Here is a 23607-nt window from a genome sequence, read left to right on the forward strand (position 1 = left end):
GAGCTCCGCGTCTCTGTTCTGCTCTTCAACACCCAGGAGACAGATTTCGCCTCCCCTCTCGTCTGTCAGGCACTTCGGTGAAGTCCAGCAGGTCGTGCACGCAGCACGACGCCGAAACAACTTGGCTGGATATTTCGGGGGTGAGGGGATTACGGTGCTATTGATGCTCATCTCGCCATTCCAGAGCTGAATTGCTTCCTCGACCTCTAGTTATGTAGTAACAAGGGAAAAATTTCCTGAAATTAGACTACTGCAGGAACTCTGGTTTTAGTCATGGCTGTCATCCGAGAAACAATTTTCCAGACATTTTTAATCTAATTCACTTGATTTTTATGTAACTGGATTAGAAAATGTGATTAAGCATCGCAGAATCTTCGCCATTGAGCCTGCCTAACCTTTAGCAAAACATGAAACAAAGAAACTTGTTAGAAGTAAAGGGAAATAGTGAAATCGTCTGCAAGGACTGGGTACAATCGTTAACTTCTGAGCAGGAGGACCAGAGGCACAGAAAAGCCCAAAGAAAAATAGGTGGGGAGGTGGGAGGAAAAGAGGGTAATGGCATTTTTCGTTCCAGTTATTGCCGTGATTCTTTGGCAGGTACTTCAAGGCAGGGCTTGGTGAGACACTGAAGAGGTGCTCGCAGGAACCCATGGGTCCTACGCCCACCTTCCCCGCGTTTCTTTCCCTGCTGCCCACGGATCTCTTAGAGGCAGGGAGAGCTTGAAACCCTTGGCTGTGGCAGTGACCCTAGCCCCTGGGAATTAGCCCCTGGGGTTCCTGCGCTGGGAGCCGCCGAACCGTCGCAAGCACCCTCGGTGCTTGCTTGTGGGGGGGCGATCTGTTCCCCGGGAACACACACAGCTTCAAAGAAAAAGCAAAGGCTGGAGAACACGCCGCTTAAAATAAATCAATCGATAAATAAATAAATAAATAAGATCATCCGACGGCGCGCCCCGGGCACGCACCCCAGCGGGGATGGGGACTTGCCGGGGTCAGAAAGGGACCGTGTGAGCCTAAAAGCGCCGGCTATGGCATGGAGGGGCCGGGGGGGGAGGGACTCGTTGGTGAGGGAAGGACCCCGGGGGTGGCGGTTCCTCAGCTCCCCACTCCCAAAGCCGCCGCTGGCCGCCTGCTCTCCTGCCTTCCGAGGCGGAATCACGCTGCCGACGGGGTCCTGCTCCCCGCAAAACTAACTCATTAATATAAATCAAATAATGGAGGGGGGGGGAGGGGGGGGGAATGAGGGGGGAGGCAGGGTGCGCGTCTGCTCATGAATTAAATATAAGTCTCTGACTGTCCTGAACAAAGCGACCGTCCCCTTGGGAAGGGTGACGTCTCCCCAGTAACGTGATTGCTTCTTCGGAAGCAGAAACGTGTAAACGCTATAAAACGCGGCGGCGCGGTGGGCAGCTCAGATCGTGCGGCGGGACGGAGCTCTCCTCTTCTCCTTCTCGTCCTCCGCCGCCGTCCCCTGCAGCCTCTCAGCCCGGCAGCGGGGCAGGGCGCAGGCAGCCGCCCCCAGCAGCGCAGCGCAGCACAGCGCCCCTTGCCCGCCCAGCCAGCCCCACCGACGGACTCGCGGCTCCGTGAGTAACTTTCCCTCCACCGCAGCGGCAACTTCCCAGCGGGTGAGGAGGGTGGCCCCGGCCCCAGTCTCCTTCTGCCCTCCCAGCCCTTTAGGGAAGCAGACGAGAGCGGCTCTGGGTAGCCGGGGAGGTGCCCTTCTTTCTTTACCATACACCATATATACTTAAGGCTTTAATAGCTACGTCCCGGGAACCGCTGCCCTCGGCAGCTTTGGGGGCTCCTTTCTCTCCCTTTCCCCTGGCATCTCCCCCTCCCCGTCGATGCCTCTGCCGTCGGCATCCCTCCCCTCGGGGACCCCGAGCGGTGCGGTGCGGTGCTGTGACGGCTGCGCTCTTCCCTCCGCAGGTGGCGGCCATGGAGCACCGCGGCACCTCCCCGCTCCTCCTCGCTCTGGCCCTCCTCAGCGCTCTCTGCTGGCGGGCAAGGGCGCTGCCCCCCCGGGGGGCCGCCTTCCCCGCCGTGCCGCGGTAAGGACCGGGGGCTGCTGGGGGGCTGCTCTTCTTGCTCGGAGATGGGACCCCGAGAGGTCACCGGGGGTGCGCTCTGAGCTGAGGATTTGGTAAAACGTGGCTGGGGAAGCCCGGTCTCGCCCGGTCTTTAAAGTCCCCCGAGGGCATCCTCAGAGGCACCGTCGGTAATGCCGTCCCATGAGCCGAATAGCGGTGACTGCTGTACTTGTGAAAGGCGTAGAGGATATAGGCTAAAATGTGCTCTGGGGAATATTGGGTGTCCAGCAAAACACTCTGCTTTTCTTGTGGGAAAGCCCCTTCATTTCTACAGGTCGGCTAAGTGGATAGCTAACTGCTGTCTTTTTTCTTTTCAAAAGCACAGACATCCACAGGAGAAAATTAAATAAATAAATAGATTAAAAATTCCCAAATCATAAATGAGGGGATGTGGTCTGTATGGATCGATATATAGGTTTTGTACTTCTACATGTTTTGAATTGCTGAAGTTTTTTTAGTTATCTAACTAAATTAAATCAGGTGTTATAGAGTGTTTCACATGTGGGTTGGAGGAACATAAAGTGTGAAAACAATGCAGAAAAGAGGTATATGAAAACAGCACAGTGATTTATTTCTAAGACTTGAGTTAGTTTGCTTCACTCAGTAACAACTTTATGTATGTATGTATGTATATATTTATTTTAACCAGAGAGGTCTTACATGCCTCAAATATGTAAGTCGTACTAATAGCTATAATAACTGTAAGCTCGTGAGGAAATTAACCTTTTTCATTTTCACGTGCTTTTTTTCACATCATCACACACAAGGGTTTACCATAGGAATGGTAGGCTGCCACAGAACACAACAGCAGATATACAAAACATCTGATGCCAAACTACTGCTACTCAGTCAGGTTGTCCTCGATAAAATATGACACATCATAAGAAACAGCAGTCTACGAAAATGGGAAGTAAATGTAAATCGGTTCACACAGAGCACTTGCAGTGATACATTTGAAAGGTTTGTGAAGAGTTTTTAACTTGCAACTAGTAAATTAATTTAAACAGAGGAGAATGAAACAGCATTAGAGTTACATAACTGCACGTTGTATTTGGTTTGAAGTTCTGGAGGGTGTGTTTGCCTTCCTATAGAGAAGGCCTAAGAACTGTTTCATATGCACTTCAGTGTTTAAGTTTTAATTGGAAGGTAAGTACTTTACAGGAACTCTTTTCACTTTACGTGGGCAGAGGTGGGCAATTTCATTCCTTGTTCATATAAAATATATCTGTTATGAAAAGTATTTGCCACTTGAGCTGGAATTGCCATACATTATGCACTGTTCACTAGAGTTAATTGTGTGCAATGAAAACATATTTCTCAAATGCACACATTACAGAGAAAGGAGATCTGTTATGCTAGTTACTTTATCACTGAGCATGGATTAAACCTGAAAGTGATTTTTGTTTTATTCAGACTACTTTAAGATGCCTTAAAGATTAAAGAATTAGGTAGAGGTGCATTTTACCACAAAATAGAATGCTAAGTTACAGTGGAATGTTGCCTATCCTCAGTCAACTGCACTTCATATGGTTTTCTTCTCCAACAGATTGGGAAACAGAATGCCATTTGATGCAGCCAGTGAACCTGACCGTGCCCATGGGTCTTTAAAGTCTGAATCAGACATTTTGCAGAACACACTACCTGAAAATGAGAAATTCTATTTTGATCTGTCCAGAATTATTGATAGGTGAGTTTCTTTATTGTCATAAATGCAAATGGTGATGCATTGCTTGAATTATGCCAAAAGATCTGTCACATTTTTCAAACAGATATAGGAAAGGAAGAATCGATTATTGAAAAAAGAACACACCCTCTGGTTGAATAATTGTAGCAGTAGGAATGTCTCCAGAAATGTTGATTGCATTGCCTTTCTGGCATAATGAGTTCATTCACTTCCCAGGAAGGGTAAAAATATATATACATATTGTGAAAATCTGGAAGTTGTTTTATGAAACTAGCTTAATTTAATATGTACAAAAGATAACTTAAGGAAAGCACTATGTTTACAAAATGAACATTATCAAAATGATGTAAACCCAGGTTGTATTGTAGAGTTTATTTATTGTCCATTTCAGAAATGCAAGGCATGCTGATGGAATTTTCACCAGTGTCTACAGCCATCTTTTGGCTAAACTTGCTGTGAAGAGATATCTGCATTCGCTTATTAGAAAACGAGTTAGGTGAGGTGACACTTGCATTAGGTAGAGTTTTCTCCTAGATGGCTTCATTGGCAATTTTTCACCCTTCTGTACCTAAGTTCTCATTTTTGCAATTTAGAGATAATGAAAGGGCAATTGATATAGTAATGGGGAGTCAAAAATCCTATGATAGTGGGTTTTGTTACTGAATGCATACATTACTATTTATTTCTGATACAGCTGTGAGGGATATAGCAATAGGCACTGCACATAGCTGTTAATAAACACTGGTAATAGTATAATGATTACCATGCCATTTTTTTATTTTATTTTTTTCCGATAATTATTTTACTGGCTTGGTGAATGACTGGAAAAAGTAAACAGAAGCTGAATGATTACTCAATACTTATGTAACAACAGGGGGATATTCAATGAAGTTAAGAAACAACTGGTTTACAGTGAAAACAAAAAGGGATGATATTTTTGCTACTTTAGAAACTATTGCCAGAGCACTTTGGGAGACCTGTGTTGTAGAAGGATTCAAAAAAGAATGAGGCAAATCTGTAGACAAGGGGTCTGGATGCAATTTTCAGAGCAGGGAGTTCATGAATGAATGGTCTCGGGTGTTGAGAAGGATCACTCTGTACTTCTCTTTATTTCAATATCCCTAGGCAGCAGCTATTGGGCACTCTTGGGAACAGAATAATAAGATACTTTGGTCTGACCCAATATGACAGTTCCTATTAGTGCCTACTTACTGCTTAAAAGCTGAGTGAAAATTAGGTCCTCCATTTTGACCTATTTATGTCATTGTTGCCTTTGTTCCAGAACTTATAGGGCCAGTTACTCTTATGCTATAAAGTAACATAGATCACTGAGATCAGAACACCCTGAGCTGTCCCAAGACCACACATGAAAAATATAACTTCAAATTTGGATTTCACAAATTGTGTTTTGTCTTCTGATACTTCCTTTAAAAAAAAAAAAAGAAAAAAGAAAAGAAAAAAAAAAAAAAAACATTTGCAGCTATATATGTAATGTTACTCTCTCCTGTTCCTCAGAGACCAGGCCTTTTAAGAGGTTACTCTGACTTAAACTAGTCTTCACCTTGGTATTGCACTAAAATGTATTTAAGCAAATGAAAGAAAACAGAATAAAGTCGGTTTATTAAAAAGAGTAGTGGAGGCTATGAGAACACATAGGTCAAAATTGTAAAATTCTTGCACAGCCACTTGATCCTGCAGATCTCCTGTGACAGGAGCTCTGGAAGTCATTGAGAATTGAGAAATCGGTCCTTGATATTACAATACAAATAAAGCAATAAAGGCAATGACTTTTCAAGAGCAGAAAGATCCAAAGTCATATCTGTAAATGAAAGCCAAAATAAAAATTAGATTTTATTTAGCTCAACGTTGTAAAGTTTATTTTACTTATTTAATAGTATCTTCTTTTAAACTGTTATTGTCTATTAATTTTTCCTTCATGATTGTTGTATGTTGCCAGTTCCCAGGACAGTCCTGTCAAACGCCACTCTGATGCTGTCTTCACCGACAACTACAGCCGCTTTCGGAAGCAAATGGCTGTGAAGAAATATTTAAACTCTGTTTTAACTGGGAAAAGAAGGTATTACAATAAAGAAAATATATTTTTTCCATAGCTGTATAGTACTAAACATAAAAGATTTATGACCACTTATATATACATATGGAAAGAGGACAAACAAATGACAATGAACATTAATGACTTCTTAACATAGTCTATAACATGACTTCCAAATACAGACAGCATTTTCTTCCATTCTGGAACAGAGGCTACAGTCGGTTTAGAGTAAAAGAATAAAGAGGAGAAACCATTTATTTTTTATTTATTTATTTATTTATTTTTAAGGGAAACACACTCTTTGATGAAAATCTATCTTTAAGTAAATACAAAAAATTTAGAAGTCCCCAGAAGATCATACATCCTAATCAGTATAATGAGAAGTGCCCATATGTTTTTTTAGGGCTTATTCTCTTGTATATTCACTCAGACAAACCTCTTCTAAATATCTTGTCTCTTCACCTCTTCTAAATATGCTGTTTCATGTTATTCATAACACTTCTGTATAAGTTTAACAAAATATACAATAGATAAAGTCAGAACAAAGCTTTGCTTCTCGTTTGCTTTTTCTTCTGAAGGCAATAAAACTTGTTTTTGATCCACAACAGCCAGGAAGAGCTAAACCCCTCTAAACTTCGCGATGAAGCAGAAATTCTTGAACCTTCCTTTTCAGAAAACTATGATGATGTTTCTGTAGATGAACTGCTGAGCCACCTCCCCCTGGTATGCCCAGACTTTCTTTCTTTATGCTGTTAGCTGACTTTACCCATAAAGCGAGATCAGTCATACATGAAATGTGGCACATCAGAAAAGCAGAATAAAACGTGTTCCATAAAATGCTACTCCTTTCTATAGGGATTGTCTGTGAATATAATGATAATTTTAATAAGAATAATTAAACTATCCCATGATTGCTGTTATTGAAATTTCCTGATTAAATGGCACTGTTAATAATGTACCTAACTCACTTGGGTGCTTCAACCTTTATGCACCATGACATAAAATCAGAATTGACTCATTTTTAATTACAAAGATTATTATTTCTTCAGAGAACAAATTCAGTAACCCTTCTTTTAATTAAAAAAAAAAAAAAAACTACCCATTTTGTTTCACATCATCTACCTCATTAAGAGTTGCCCCTAGAACTAAGAGAATCAGCAATGTGAACCCTAAATGTTAAGAAAGTTCTTGTCTCCCTTCTGAAATGTGTTGCAGATGGATCGTTGGGCAGGCAAATATTGCAGTTACTGTTTTCCATTTAACTATTTTTCAAAGCTCATTCACAAACATTTATTTGATTTACTTACACGTAAATCCTTTTACATCACAGCACTTGCTGTGACATAAAATTGAAAGGGTAATGTAAAAACTTATCAGGCTTTTTATTCTTAAAAGTATGTTAAGAAATTGTTGATAGTTTTGTTGTTGTTTTTTTGGGGTGTTATTTTTTGCCATTCAGCTGTGTCAGAGCTACAAGTAAGATGAAAACTATAATTCTGAAGAATTATATTTCTCCAAACTGTTATTTACTTCAGAGAATGAAAGAAAATTTTCTTTTCTTTTCCATAAATTTGACTATTCCTCTAAAGGTCCCAAATATTAGAAAGGACAATAACAGCTTATGCTTGAAGGAACAGAATTATTTCTATTTGATGGGATTCAGAAAAGATTCTTTCTGGACAACATTATTCAAAAAATACTGCTTCTGGATTATGCAGTGGGTAGATGGTATTCACTTGAAAATATTTTTAGTCCTTTCCTTTTTTATCGACTGTACTGCTGAGTCAGATCTCCCTATATATGAAAAGTTTACTTAATATTGGCTATTATTGGTCATTTCATCGTAGTGCCCAGTTCTTGACAGAGTGTGTATCAAGCAGCCTGAATTCAATCTGTGTGAAGGATACAGTTATTTTCAAAGTGAGCTGTTCAGCACTGTAGGACAATGTGCAGTAACAATTTTACAATAAACCTTCAACCTTTATTCTTGGTCCTATAACCTTGTCTGTCAGTACTAATGACCATCAAGCTTCTGTGAAGAGCCCCTTCTCAGTCCTGTGTAAAAACAGTAGCTGTTTTTACCATTGTTAATTCTTGTCTCCTGTCTACTTTTGTATACCTCATGATGCAATTGCTTACCAAAATGATTTTTAAAACATATTTCTCTTTTGCATTTCAGGACCTCTGAAAGGCACCTGGTAAAGTCTACAACAAGAACACGTTATTTTTGAGTTCCACATAGTATTTCAAAGAGATGACTTCAGTCATCAAACCAGAACAAATATGTTGTGAAGTGAAAGTTGTGATATATTTGTTTCTTATGTAATAAAAGTTGATATTTACATTGTAAATACTACTCTAGAGTTCTCTACCGAAAGCTGTACATATGGATGCCAGTTAAACTCATGAGAAGTCTGTGAGTCCATATGCTGTAAATCCTTTACTTCAATAAATTCATTTGAAAAAGAGCGCGCAGCTGAAAAGAGCCCATCATTACTAGTTAATACACTTATTTTAGGTGTGGTACAAAGTCAGATAAGACTGTATGATAAGATGGATACATGTGCAGACAGCTTCATAAACAAGTGTGAAAATGTGAGGAAAAAAATGTGTGAAGGGTCTAAAACTGCATTATAAAAAATTCTGAAGTTTACTACTGAGCAAAAGAGTATGTTTTTTAATAGCAGCTTGCCAATCAAAGAAAATGAAAAAAGTATTACAAATTATTTGACTTTTGACAGTATTTTTTCTTTTTACTCACATTTTTAATAGTTCACAATATACATTTTATTTTAGGACCAGAAATGTATCCCATGTTTTTAGTGGTGTTTTGAATGCAATACTTTGGAACTTCCAAAGCATACAAACAAAAACGCAGTCCCTTTTCTTGTTTGATGTCTAAAGTCACTGGTTATTCTACATTTGGTTCTTTGTAGCTTTGATGATGAAACTATTCCTTATATATAAAAAATATCTGAAAAAACTTTACTATTTTTTCAGAATGAATGTAACTTACAAAATATGCAGACAATAAATCATTTTATTATCATGGCAAACTTACTGGTTTGAATCAGTGCTACAGTTATCTGAAAAAGGGTAAAGGTCCCAATTAGTTCTGTCTCTACTATATTAGTAGAGAAAGATATTTATACACTGAGGTATGCTATAAATATTGTTTTGTTAAATTAAAAACACAAAGCAAGTAAGCTTTATAGAACCATATCTTAATAAGAAAATGGAAATTTGAAGCTGATTCACAGTTGTTATGAATCAGAATTCAGTTGTATTTTGTAAAGATTCTAGATTTAAGTAGTTGGATCATTTCCTAAAGAATTTACTTCCTGCAGTATGTAAAGCAGCACTGCATACACAAGTTATGAAATGCATATTCATGTATGATTCTAGAGTTCCTATGAACACCCTCCCATATCCTAAAATTAGACAAAAATTGAAGTAAAAAAAATTCGGACCTACCCACAAAGTTCAATGTGGACTTTCAAGTATATTTATATATCACACATATGGAATAGATAGTGATCAAAATGATTTACAAGTTTCACTTAAAAGTTTACTGTTCTCATTTAAAAGGAAGCTTCACACATGATAAAATTTGAAATTTATGGGGACTAGTTCTCATAAATTTGCATCCTTCTGGTTTACAATTTCTTTGAATATTGGAATATATACCTCAAGTGAAAACCAGTTTGCACAGATCAGATATTATTGTTGCTGTTTCCACCTAGTGTTGACTGAAGTAATTTTATTCTAAACCAGTGAATGGTTCTCAAAAGTTAGACATACAATTTTAAAGCCTTGTCTTGAAAACTGGTCTTTTAATGGTTGTCTACTCTCACTGCCTACCTATCTCATTATGAAAATTTGAGTGGAAAATTGACTTTGAAGGTACTTGAAGAACACTAATAGATGGATGATGTAGTAGTATTTAACTGAGAATTTTCTTTGGTGTAGTTTGAACTTTGTTAGGATTTCTGTGTTAACATGTATTTTAAAATCTTAATGACAAAATAACAACAACAACAACAACAACAAAACTATGCAATGTCTTCATGCACAGAGCTTTTTGTTTAAATATACCTAATGTTAAGAACTCCTCCAATATTTTAAATGGACTTGAGGGACTAATGAAAATTTCTTCTACACCTGAAAATCTCAGAAAAAAAAAAAAATCTGTTTAAAAATATGAAAATGTGAGGCTTGGGTCTTAAGCTTAGATATGACTTCATGCATATGGGATTTCGTTTGGGAAAAGGTGTGTGTATGCAGGGACAATTTACTTGCTTGCCCTTACTTCCCACTGGAGGTTTTCCATTTGGTTTGTGACTGACGCAGAAGGCTGACCTTTCCTTGGATACATCAAACAGGATGGGTGGCCTCCTGCCTCTCCTGCTGGCTTAGACAACTGCAATATTTTCAGCTTTTCTCCACTCTGCTTTGGAACAGTCACAAATACATCACTTAGCCAGATTGACAAGCTGGTTTAGGATTAGAAGTAGAAAACTAGATGCTGCTTGTTTACAACAGCCTTTTAAAAAGCTTGAAAAATAATTTGATGTGTCTTCTACTTCTGAAGTAAACAAAGAGGGATTTTTTTCCTCAGTTTTATACACAGATATATGCAGGCCACTTATTAAGAAAAAAAAAAAAAAAACAAAAAAAAACTTTCCCTCATTATCATAAGTATTTTCAATAACAATTGTTCAAAATGTTAAATACATATCTATAAATAAAAATATGAAATAAACACAACTATTATTATTCAAAAATTAAGCTGAAAGTTGCATGCATCTTTATTCTAGTGTGGAAAAAAAGAAGCTTATCTTATCAAATTTTGTGGTGAGAATAATGTCCTCCGTAGAGCATGGTTTGGGGAAAAAAAAAATGGGAAATGTTTCAACAATGAAGGAAAAAAAAAAAAAAAAGAATGAAAAAGATCTTGTCCACTCCCACTGAGTGTATTATTTGATCATAGATGCAGTTTTGCAGAGAATAATATGAAGATATTTGTGCATGAGTTTGGTGTCTAAGATACATTTTCAGAACTGGCCTTGACATTTAAGAACCTTACTTCACATTTGTTTTCAGTGAGATGACAGCACATTGGAAACTAAGTTGTTTCCAAACACAGGATACATATACATATATATATGTATATATATATATATTAATGTTGATCCTACTGTTTTATAGCTGAGAAGTTAGAAATTTGTTCCTGTACAACACGTATCCTCTTTTTGGCATGGGGGCAAAGCAGAATTGAAGCTAGAAACAGTCGCTTTTTCCTATCATTAGATTACTGGATCAGTGAAAATTTCTCTATGTAAACAGAAAAGATTTTTTAAAATTTATTTATTTTTATTATTTTTTTTTGCCAATGGCATATAAAATAGACAGGCTAGTCATTGGGTAGGACAAAGGCAAATTTTCTCTAGTTGTGCTTGTAAAATTACCTGTTAGTGTTGGTGCCTTACCACACAGTAGGTGTCAGGCACATCAGCATTTCGTAGAGGAGAAATCAGCTGCCTGGAGTCTGGATGGTTCCTAGCTGTTTGCTTATTTCATACACTACTGAGCTGTTTTTTACTTGAAGTGTTCGCAAGTTTAACAGATGCCTTATTGCCATTTGCTGCTATTCTAACACAGCTCTTTATTATTGTCTTTCAGCCAACCCCCCTTCCCTTAATCACAGTCAGAACATCTGCACACAGCTTTAAGTAAGCAATTCTGCCTCTTATTAGGGAGTATAGAAAGAAAACTGCTATATTTTAGGAAGATTCTTCATGACAAAGCTGAGGATATACCATTTATGCAGAAGAATGAATGTTAGTTAAAAGGTTTGAAAAATTCTAGATTTGGTGCTGGTGATATCAGTCTTGGCTAGTGATTTCTTTGAGAGCAGTACCTCACAGTCTGCTTACAAAGCATACAGGTTCCATAAGGTTGGTGTTTTCTTCTTGAAAACTGAGACGTAAAAAGGGAAAAAAGACATATTAAGTATTGAAATATCACAGACAATATAAAGACTGTCTCTTCAGAAAAGTACCTAATATTACACCTAGTTCATATATGGCTTTTTGTTTCCTGTAGATATAAGACTCTTGCTTTAAGAATAAAGAGAGTCAGCTTTTGCTGTCAGAGGACCTAGATCATGCAAGTCCGTTCATTAACCTAAACTACATCAGGAACACAGTTTAGTTGTTTGTCTCATCCTTCTGCTGTTTCTGATTCTAGTGGCTGTACTTGTTGGGAATGTCAATCCAATCTATGCCTGGATGGTTGACAAATGTCTTACAAAGCATTTATTACTATCCTAACATCCTCATCGTAAGAGCACCATTCCACTTCTCAGAGAGTTTTATTCCTTGATGCATTTATAGACTGCATTCACCTCCCATCTTTTGCTTTGTTAGGCTAAAGAAACAAAGTCCACCTAGTCTCATCTCGCAAATGGCTCTGCATTTCCCAGAGCCCCATGGCTGGAGCTTGACACTCCTAAAATGCAGTTTAACAGATGCAGCTTCACTTTCAAAGCTCTCAAATGACTTTGAATGTCACTTCTCTATTGATGTGACCAGCAATTTTGAGGGCCTCTCCTGAGGGCTGTGGAAGAGTTGATTTTTCAGACTGGGAAATTTTTGTTGCTCCTTAAACACTTCCAGGTTTCCAAACGGAATCACCAATGGCGTGCAATATGACAGTTTTTCTGGGACAGGCAGAATGAGAAACACTCTATCCAACCTAAAATGCTTGTAAAGTAAAACTAGATTCTTAAACAGGCAGATGCCCAAGTTGTTAGGTGGTTTCACCTAGATCTCTAAATGCATCCTTTTAAGTGGTTTTAGCCTACGTTTTGATTTCACTTTTTTATTTTATTTATTTATTTATTTATTTATTATTTAATCCAGCAGCCGCAGGAGGCTAAGAATGCAACCCTTATGCTGTCATTTGATCATCTGCAATATGGGGCAGCTGGCCAAGGGCAGGAGCACCCATGGCCCTTTGCTAGCTTTTGCCAACCTAAGGAAGGAGAAATGAGGAGATGTCAATTCACAGCAAAACCCTAACTGGTTGTCAAGGAGAATAATATAGAGAGAGCTCTATGTTCTTTGACTTGTTCTGTGAGCAATGAGTGATGTAGGTGACACACTGGCCTCTCACCAGTGTTAATGCTTCAAAAGGATGAAGGAAGGAGAGCCATGAAAGCACTCACTTGTGTGTTTATGTCATGTGTATAAAAATATTATGCTAAAGTTCACTGCTAGTGATGACAAGGGGCTGAGGGTCTCTTTTTATCCACAGCTAAAGGGATTACTACAGGAATTACCTTCTGTATTATTAGTCTGCTGCTGTGCGGGAATAAAGAAATCCATATGGGTGGACTACTTGGGCCATTGCTCTTTGATTTATGATTCATTCTTCGTTCAGTACAGGTGAGAATACAAATGCTTAATGTGCCCTTATTTCATAGAGAAGGGGTTTGATTCTGTAAAGATCAAATTTAATGGGCATTGCAGGTTCTCAAACTTTCAGTCTCTATTTGAACATATTTTCCCAAAGAATGGCTAATTCAAAATTTCATTTCCCCAGCCTTAGCACAGTTGAATAGCTTTTGCATGTTTGTGATATTCTGAAGTGGAATGGAATAGTATATGAGTTAATTAGGTTGCTTTTCAATGATGGAACAAACAGAACTTCACCTGGTAAAAACAGAATGACATTTCAATAGGACTTTTTCTTGGCTATTTGTTTAAAATATGTTTGCAGGGTATGATTAATAAATAAGTAGGTGGACAATAGACAAGTTATCTTTGTAATAAGAACTAATCCACATAAATGTGCTCTTTTACATTTTTAATTACATTACTGCTTAATGGTTCTCTAAAGGAAATCTATCAGAAATTTAGTTTCAAAAACATGGTGGTTTATATTAATATTATGTTTGGTTAATGATATGCTTTAGTGTAAAAACAGCTTGCTACATAATTACAATGCATAGAGATTATCAAATTATTTTTCTGTTAAAAAGTGAAAAAACATAATTGAAGTAAAAGGTCTTCTGTCCTAGCTTTACTCTCCATTGCTTCAACGGTCAGCCACAGTGGAAAAGATTATGGTTTCAAGGACCTCTACACTGGCTTTAAAGCAGATTTAGTCTGCAGTAATCTAGGTTGTTGGATTGCAGTTTTTAAGAGCTGTGCATCAATAGAGGAGCTCAAGGAGGTTCGGGAACTACAGTCTTCCAAATTCAGCCCACATGACAAACATATCGAAGCTTATAATTTTTTTTTTTTTTTTTTAGCTTGCTCTGCACAGGTTGAGAACTTCTTTACATTCAGGGATCTCCCTCAGTACCTATTATTATTTTAGGCTTCTTTGTATTAATGGACTTTGAAAGGAATTTAAGAGTATCTCATTGCAATTTATCTGAATAAAATCACACTACACTAGTTGGAACAAAAATATGTGAGGAATATAATTCATTGTGGGAGAATCTACTGTTGAAGAAAAAAAGAGTAATCCAAGTCCTTTAAAAAAAAAAAAGTTACTTAATTTAATAACTGTTTAACATTAAGACATTGTATCCAGTTTTCATGTCATCATCTTCAGAAACAGGTTTTTCCACATCTAGTTTTCTGAGGTTTCTAGATCAAGTGTTGCAGAAAAGCTTCTGTGTTTTGTTGTTGTTTTTATGTTTACATGTAGAAATGTTAAATACACATCTTACACCTTTCGGAGTAATTACCTAGATATGACAAAACTAACAGGAAAAAAAGTCCATAATTTTATTATTGCTTTTTAAACTGTATCTTCTATTATGAATTTTTATGATTGTGTTGATTAAAGAATTTCATTTTTAAGTAAATTATACAAATATATACAAGGATAGCTTGTCTAGTTGTCACTTATCCTTAGCTGTCTGCAGCTTTGATAAACACTTGAACTGGAGCAAACTGCTAATGTTGTATTACAAGAAAACAACATAAAACGAAATAAAGGTAAGCAGAAAAATAACACACGCTTTATTTATACTTGTTAGTGGCATAATATTTTAAAATAAATTGTTCAAACATACACACTTATTTAGATTTCTTAAAGCTGGTTGCACTGAAACCCAGAATAAACAATATTTTATTTTATTTTATTTTATTTTATTTTATTTTATTTTATTTTATTTTATTTTATTTTATTTTATTTATTTATTTTATTTTATTTATTTTTATTTTTCCTTTGCTTGTATTGACTGCCAGAAAACAAGAACTACAAAATAACTTTATTTGGTTAGGAGATGATTTATTTAATTACTAAGTGACCCATCTCTAGTCTAGAAAATATTTGGTGAATGTGTTGCAAGCAAAGTATTTTCCATATATATCTTTTTTTTTTTTTTTTTTTTTTTTCTAGGACCATGCATTTCCATGACTTCTCTAAATTATTGTAGCATGCACATTTAAACACTGCATTCACAGACTGTCAAGAGCATGTGATACCTCTCTGATGATTCTAGGTTCATTGTTTTCAATAGCTTATTAAAATGTAGGTAGTTGACAACACAGGAGCCAGGGTATATTCAGTGTTTCCTTCTTCCTATTAAGTACTTATTCAAGAATAAGGAAGCAGAAGGAAGAAGGGAAGTGGACTCTACATTCCCCTGTAGAATAAAAAGCTAGAAACAAAATTAGCTGAGATTATTCTCAGAGATAGGCTTTGAGTCAGCAACATTTTTTTTTTTTTTTTTTTTCTCACCCCAGTCATTCCTTTATCTGCTGGGAAAGAAAACTCCACTTTTATCTTTCTAATTTGACTTCTTTCTTTTTACTATATGGCCAAATTTGACTGTGATGCCAACAGACACACTCTGTTTTTCTTTTTTTTTTTTTTTTATTTTTATTTTTATTTTCATTTTTTTCATTCACAGCCTATAGTTGTTGCAGCTATTTTTACCTTTGACATATGTCAAGGCAAGATACAAGCTGAGAACTTGTAATGAACACTATAGAATATTTTGGAGTTATTAATTTTGTTATGGACACAGATAATAAACAAATGTGACCTCTTCTTCAGTCATTCAATCTGTGTGGCCACATCTTGGTTGGAAGGCACTGTAATTGTTTATGTAGCAAATTACTGTATGAAGGTAAATATAATGTATTGTGAACATGAAGATTTCTTACATTTCCTGATAGTACTATTTTCAATGTTACTTGCATGATAAATCAAATACCACTGGGAAATTGTGCTTTATTGCATGTCTATTTTTAACTCGTTCAATGTATATAACAACACACATTTGCATTTCCCCCCCCACACACTTGCATACGTAACTGTTTTTCTAATTCTTGGCAAATCTTGGACATTCCAGTGAAAATGACATTCAGATAAGAACCCTGAAGCATAATATATAAACACTGTTAATGTAAGCTTTATTTTCTGCTTCCTTCAGGGTTACTACCTCTGTAGTGGGTTTACATGGCAAGGTTTTGGTAGCAGGGGACCATAGGGATGGCTTCTGTGAGAAGGATCTTGAAGCTGCCCCATATTTGGTAAGGGCCTCACTGCTGACCAGAGCTGAGCCAATAAGTGATGTTGTTTTGCACCTCTGTGAGAGCATATTTAAGAAAGGAAAAAAAAATTGCTGTGCCACACAGCAGCTGGGAGAGTGAGAGGGGTGAGGAACAGCCTTGCAGTCGCCAAGGTCAGTGAAGAAGGAGGGGGAGAGGTGCTCCAGGCACCTCAGCAGAAGTCCCCTGTGGCCTGTGGTAAGGATCATGGTGAAGCAGGCTGTCCCCCTGCAGTCCATGGAGTGCCACGGTGGAGCAGGGTTCCAAGCTGCAGCCCGTGGAGGAGACCAGGGTGGAGCAGGTGGACCTGCACTGATGGAGACTGCAGCCTGTGGAAGACCCCTGCCGGAGCAGATTTTGGGACGGACCTGTAGGCCGTGGAGAGGAGACCACGCAGGAGCAGGTGACCTGGCAGGAGCTGCTGCCCATGGGGGACCCAGGTTGGAGCAGTTTGCTCCCAAGGGATGGACCCTGTGGTATGGACCTATATCTGGAGCAGTTCTTGAAGAGCTGCTGCCTGTGGGCAGCCCATGCCGGATCAGTTCAGCAAGGACTGCATCCCGTGGGTGGGACCCCACAGCACAGGGGACGAGAGTGACTGAGAAGGAGCAGCGGAGAAGAAGCGCTATTACCTCCATTACCCCGTTCCCCTGCACTGTTCGGGGGGAGGAGGTAGAAGAGGGTGGATAGGGGGGGAAGGTGCTTTTAGTTTCTTTCCTTTGTTTCTCACTTCTCTAGCTTGTTAGTAATAGGCAATAAATCTTACTATCTCCCTATGCTGAGTCTGTTTTGCCCATCACAATAATTACTGTGTGATCTCCTCATCCTTATTTCAACCCTTGAGCCCCTTTCATCATATTTTCTCCCTGCTCCTCTTTGAGGAGGGGGATTGAGAGAGCGGTTGTGGTGGAGCTTGGCTGCCCACCTGAGTAAAACCACCACATAGATTACTGAAATTCACCTCTCAGTACTCTTTAGAAATTTTCTTATAAAGAAATGCAATTCTTATAAAGAAATGCAAATCTTTTCATCATCCTCTTCCTCTTCCTTTTCCTTTTTTACTTTTGTGTTCTACAGAAAATAAAGTAACAGTCAAGGCCTGGGTTCTCTGTAGAATGTGGGAACCTCTGTGCCACATTCTTGCAAGGTCACAGTTGTAGGTACACAAAGAATATATGACTGGCCCTTTAGATCTAGAAAAAATGAAGATATATCATGATCACCTATGATATAGTTCTTGTTAGGCCAAAAAACCTCACAGTTAGGAAATGGGAATAGATATGAAGATACAACTGTTTTTACAGGTAGGCCAAAGAAAGGCGTATATGGGGAGAAAAAAATGAACCGAATCCTATTCAAAACAACAACAACAAAACCTGTGGATCAGTATATAATGTGCTGTTTTGACATGCTGAAAGTAGGGTGCTGTGCATGAAACATTTGCTAAACTGTATTGAAACAGTATATTAAAAAAAGCAGGTACTGGTTTTAGACACATTCTGCTTTTAATTTTATTCTCAATTGCATGTCACAACTCCATTGCAATCACACCATATATGAATAATATATTGCTCCAGGTAAAATGTTTAAACTTGAGACTTATGTGGTAATATGACATGGCATAGAGAAAAACAATATCAAGATAGTACCTAATCATAACAATCAGGATGTTAATTGAAGTCCAGTTGACAGAGCTCTCAGAGAATTTCAGAACATTTAATAGGAAAGAGAAGAATTATCAGGTGAGTCAGTCATCTCAAATTATTTCTCATTTACAGTATTTTAGGATTTAGGACATGTTAATTATTTTAGAATGAAAATTCCTGCCTCAAAGCTAGTTAAACACAGCCTCTGGCTGTATTGAAGTTCACAGTAAGTTCCTACCATAAGATGAGAAATTATTCTGTATCAAAAGTAGCCTCTTGACCTAGAGAAAGATCTCAACCACGTGTTTCTGGGATGGTTCACATGCATAATTCAGAGGTGATTAGTTGTACCAGTTTCCATACTCCTCAAGGAACAGGAAAGAAATAGAGAAATTAACAGAGGAAATGTAATTAATGAGCAATGAAAGCTGTTAGAAAGGTATGTTAAAAAGCACCTGGGAGATCTATTAAGATCACAATTAACTTGCTTTTTCATCTAATCTGGAAGAGTTTGACTTGTCATAATGGAACTCCTGGACAAGGTGTGGTTTTACGGATGGTTTTATTATATTAAATGTCAAGTTATGTCTCCAAACTCAAAAAAAAAAAAGAAAAAAAAAAAAAAAGGAAAAAAAAAAAGACAAATGCCCTTTCCTCAGGTGTTTCTCTCATATTCAATTCCTACTGAGTCTTTTCAGAGCCTTCCAATATCTGCTAGAATAAAAATGCCACTCAGCCATGTATACAGATGCCTGCTCTCCTCCTTGGCAGTGGTGTTCTTAGCAGGCAGGCCAAGGATAAATATCACCACAGCATTCCCTTAGGAAAATTGCATTAGTATGCCTTACAAGAGTTTAATGGAGGCTGTCTTGGATCACAAGGGCTGCTTGCCTCCTTTGAGATTATAAAGTACAAAAGTTTTATTCTTTCAAGGTACAGAAGAAATTACTACAAGTCATTTTGTATGCTTAATATTATCTACTCCATGATAATTCTTTGCAGAAACACCTGACTTTACTTTCTAAATTCACCTACTACAATTCCACTGTAAAATGGATTTTCATAAAGTTTATCTGTAGTGTGGAAAATGAAAGAAGAAATGGAGTAGCACGATAGACTGAGATTTTAAATTTTACAATTTGCTCTATATTCCTTACATTTAAGATTGTCTTCAGAAAAAAAAAAAAAAAAAAAAAAAGTGATGGCTTGCTTTTCATTTTCTAAAGCATCTATTTAAGCCTTTATTTCCATCTGAGAGCTCCTCATCAATTTCAAATTGTTGTTCAATGTTTTTTACATAGTAGAAAGACAGAGAGAGGAACACTTATTGGCTCTGTAACAACAGTATCTAGTTTTGCTTCACTGAGCCTAGAAAAGAGGGAAACTAATAAAACAAGTATTTATTTTCTCTTACAACATACTACATATAATTTGAATGAATTTCAGTATATTCTCCATTAAAATCTTTCCTTAATATGTTTAAATATATGATTTTTAAATGCACATATTTTTCTTTGATGATCAAAAGCATCAACCATTCTTTCTAATTATAGACATTTATTCACTTTTCAGCAGTATTTTGTATGTTATGAAATGTATTCTTACCTGCACCAGGATAGTAGAATAGGGAATATAGAAAATGTTTCAATAAACCAAACAACAACAATGAAAAACAAACAAACAAAAACCCAACAAAACAAACAACAACTACAAAAATTTCCCCAGACTTTCCATTTGACTTCTGGTTTACTGTTGGAAAGGAAAGAAACACGTATCATAGATTTTTGGCTAAATAATGCTACTACAACTACAGCTGTTATAAAACTCTGTGGAAACAATGTCTTTGAAAATCATCAGATCTCTGTGGCCAGAATCCAAGAATTTTGTATTCTCTCAAAATGTACTTATATGATCCCAGAAGTTTCTTAGCTATTTGGTTTCATACTTTTAAAAAACCTTTAGTCTGAATGCTTTTACATTTATAGTGTAACGGTTGTTCTATTAAAATATATTGCCAAACTTGGCTTCTTTTATTTCCTCTGTCTGCTTTGGTTGCTCTGCTACCAAGATTTCGCAGATGAGTTAACCGGTTTATGCTAAGAAGTGAATATTAAAAAATAAATATTTTTAATTTTCAATTTTCAAATAATTTTCAATTATTTGGCCCTTGGGCCAAATTTAAGATATTTATTTAGCTGAACTTCTGTAAAGTAGGGTCAGGAGGTTAAAGAAATAAATATGGACAGCTATGGAAAATCTTGGGATAAACTTTTCCCTTTCAGGTATCATGTGGCCATATTTCAAATGTGTATTTTGTAATTGAATGAATAGTAACTTCACCAGGTCTTGTTCCTAGAAGGAGTATGACAGTTTTGAATACTGTTCTACTATCTGCATACATTTTTGGCTCAGCAGCTGCTACAAATGTCAGGTTGTTGATGCACAATGTTAATTGGTAAGTACTGGTGAAGAATACAGAGGGAAAAAAAAAAAAAAAAAAAAAAAAAGCTTGCATGAGCTGCCTAATAAAGCTTCATTTGCTTCTTGAAGTGAGGGGGATTAAATAAGCAATTGCAGTAATGGTTTCAGATGTCTTAGAGAGAAATCATGACTTTTACTGTTTACAGTCTATCAAAAACCACTGAGTTTCTGACTGTGTCTGATTAGCTTTCTTTCCAATTGTTGCCTTGCCACAGGAGGCTCCTATCATTCATTCCGTTTTCTTTTCTTTTTTTTTTTTTTTTCCTATTTCCAATGCATTATTGCAATCAAAACTTTGGTACTGTAGTTTTATGCTGGTTTAGCATCAAGAATTTTAGAGGAATTGTATCTGTGTGAAATAGCAGTAGTGTATGAGTGAACTAAGCACACTGTTTGCAAATCCTGAAATTATACTCCATGCACTTCATGACTAGAAGTAATGGGTTAGATCCTTGACATAACCTGGATGGCTTCAGAATTTTTTATGTAATTTATCTCTTATAAAGCTTGAAATTAGTTCCTTTTAATCTTTAAAAATTACAGGCATCTAGGGGTTGGTGGGAAATTTCAACTCTTTTTCCTGACAATCTTATATTGTATGTGTTTTTCCAGGGCAAGGCAAAAAGCTTACAGTGTGAAGGACACAGCAATAATATATATAGTTGAAATAATGAGTGTGAAGTTTATCTTTCTGGTTTCATAAATATGAAATAGTGTTGTAAATGTAAAATGTGATTCTGCACTTTAATGTGTAGTCAGCTGGGGAATGAGCCATGAAAAGAGTTTTTGTCCCATGGTTTGGAATACAGAAATTTAAAATGTTGTAAAATTATGATTATATTATTCATAACTAATTGCTTTTATATTTTCAGTATGATGCTGTAAAGGGAAGGTATATTAAAAAGTCAAAGAGGAGCACCGTTGATAGCTGGACTTTGATATTCTATTTTATATGGGAAATTTCTGTCAGTTTCAATATAGAAAAATAATGTATTTTAATAGATTGGAATATATTTCCTCTGTCAGTTTCATATTAAATGAGACAAGGCTAAGTACATGAAATCCCTCCTGGGATTTATATTTATTGTAGTTCTGTTGTGTATAAGTTTGGGGTGGGTTGGCTTTTTAATATAAAGATGTTTATTAAATTAATATAAATTTACATTTTCATTCCTGTTAAAATAAACAGGTTTCATGAAGTCATTCATTTGATTGTTTATAAAATGAAGAATAGTTTGAAAATGGTGAAGAGGTGTTATTGTACCGTCTCAAATAAACCTCAAATATGCAAAAATATTTTGCTCTGAGTTATGAAGTCAGTTGTAATGAAAAAAAAAAAAAAATCTTATTGTGATCCTGTTTCCCATCACTAGACATCCATTTTGTAGCTGTTCTTTATCTAGTATTTTGTCTATCTTGGGCTGTGCTTGCAGAGAAAAACAAGAGCTTTTGGCATGGAAATCAGATTTCTATTTAAGCAAGTGTTACCTGCTTGTCATTAGCAGTACGGAAGGGAATCTTATTAAATTTTATGAAAGAGATATTGTTAATTTCAATTTCCAGAAGACAATATAAGAAGCTATCACCTCAAAGCAAGAGAGATTTTTCTTGAAATAAATCTGTTTATCAGAATGTTAGCTGAGCACATCATATATATAGCATATAAACAAGGAGATGAATTATGATGTATAATGTATCTTAATCACAAACCAGTGAGCCTTATTTCATGGAAGAAAAAAACCTGCAATTTGATTCCTTCAAAAGAGAAGAAATCTCAATCAAACACTATTGTGTGTGGTGACTGGTGACACTTAGAACAAAAGATTAGTGAGCCTGATATAAACTGGCCACATGCTGCAAGGAGACGTGCTCATTGCGAAGGCAGGGGCAGTTGTGGGGATAATGCTTCTCCTAAGGGACCTGATAGAACTGAGCACTTCTAGCATTACTAGTGTCCTATCCACAGCAGTACAGGACCTCAAAAACAGGTAATTCAGGTGAATGTGCTTGGTAGGGTGTGCTTTTATTGTTTTTTATGCAGATATTTACATAGGCATTGGAATAATGGAGAAATATGATGCAGTGACAAAGTCAAGAAAAAAAGACAGACTGAGCTAGCCTACAAGAAATCTATATTTTCTGGACTCTGCTATCTCTCTTTCACGATAGACACTCCTCACCATTGAGTTAACTGTATAACCTATAATAACGTTACAGTATAACCTATAATATTGGTAGATCATAATTGTAATAATAATCATCACATTGACTTTATAACCTGAAGTGACACAAGCTAATAGCAATGACAGATAATACTGCTAAATTATCATCATCATCATCAACAACAACAAAAAGCTCTGTTAAAGAGAGTGGCACCTGCTTCAGGAGAGGCCAAAGCACTGCTTGTAGTGCATCTGTGGATCATAAATGATAGCCTGAACCCTATATCCTGGCTTATCAGAGGGGAGCGGGGTGGCAGACGCAGAGATTCTTCTGGAGTGGGGGAGCTGTGCATGCTGCTGGTGCCCCCACAAGCCAACCACCTGGTGGAAGCATTTACTTTCCAGCTCTCTGAGACAAGTGTTATGAGCCCAGTGACTCTCAAGTGTCTCTCAAGGTCAGGATAACTGATTGTCATACTCTGTTTTCCCAGCAAAGTGCTCCTGTTCCTGAACAACAACTGTCCTGTGCCATTTTACTGTGGCACACAAAGTGCCAATCAGATTTTTTGCTGCCAGGGGTTTAACATTTACTTTGAGTGTCATATGTTGAATGACTAATAATATTAATTAAAAGCAAACAAGGAAATTATCAATAGATGCTGGAAGTCTGATGCATGATGATGTTCTTGCTGAAATAAATGACATCTTAACATTTTCCATTGTAAGAGAAAAACAAGCATATGATTATACATTGTGAAACTAAATTATTTTAAGTTTAAAATGGTTACCTGCAAGAATATTTATTCACATATATGTGTATAATGATTATGTATTACATATAAATATCAGTACAATATAGGAAATAAAAGTAAAATAGATAAATATTACTAAAAAATTTATGTAAGTATTCA

The 23607-nt window shown here is 36.9% G+C and overlaps 1 protein-coding gene across 2 annotated transcripts; it reads left to right on the forward strand.

Annotated features, from left to right (window-relative positions):
* The first annotated feature begins 1288 nt into the window (after nt 1–1288).
* Nucleotides 1289–9856, forward strand: VIP (vasoactive intestinal peptide). 2 transcript variants are annotated; one of them, XM_035323311.1, is made up of 7 exons: nt 1289–1586; nt 1933–2054; nt 3640–3780; nt 4169–4273; nt 5735–5854; nt 6439–6553; nt 8010–9856. In XM_035323311.1, the coding sequence occupies exons 2-7, from the start codon at nt 1942–1944 to the stop codon at nt 8016–8018; spliced, it is 603 nt and encodes a 200-aa protein (XP_035179202.1). In that variant the 5' UTR covers nt 1289–1586; nt 1933–1941; the 3' UTR covers nt 8019–9856. The 2 variants fall into 2 exon arrangements, with proteins under 2 accessions (XP_035179202.1, XP_035179203.1); XM_035323312.1 differs by lacking the exon at nt 4169–4273 and having other exon boundaries at nt 1341–1586.
* Nucleotides 9857–23607: the final 13751 nt, after the last annotated feature.

This window comes from Oxyura jamaicensis, chromosome 3 (assembly GCF_011077185.1).
Source record: "Oxyura jamaicensis isolate SHBP4307 breed ruddy duck chromosome 3, BPBGC_Ojam_1.0, whole genome shotgun sequence".
In the NCBI taxonomy this organism is placed as follows: Eukaryota; Metazoa; Chordata; class Aves; order Anseriformes; family Anatidae; genus Oxyura; species Oxyura jamaicensis.

Coding starts and splice junctions, on each gene's coding strand:
- VIP (XM_035323311.1), top strand. CDS start 1,942: ATGGAGCACCGCGGCACCTCCCCGCTCCTCCTCGCTCTGGCCCTCCTC. Junction 2,055..3,639: donor GCCTTCCCCGCCGTGCCGCG/GTAAGGACCGGG, acceptor CTTCTCCAACAG/ATTGGGAAACAGAATGCCAT. Junction 4,274..5,734: donor CTTATTAGAAAACGAGTTAG/GTGAGGTGACAC, acceptor GTATGTTGCCAG/TTCCCAGGACAGTCCTGTCA.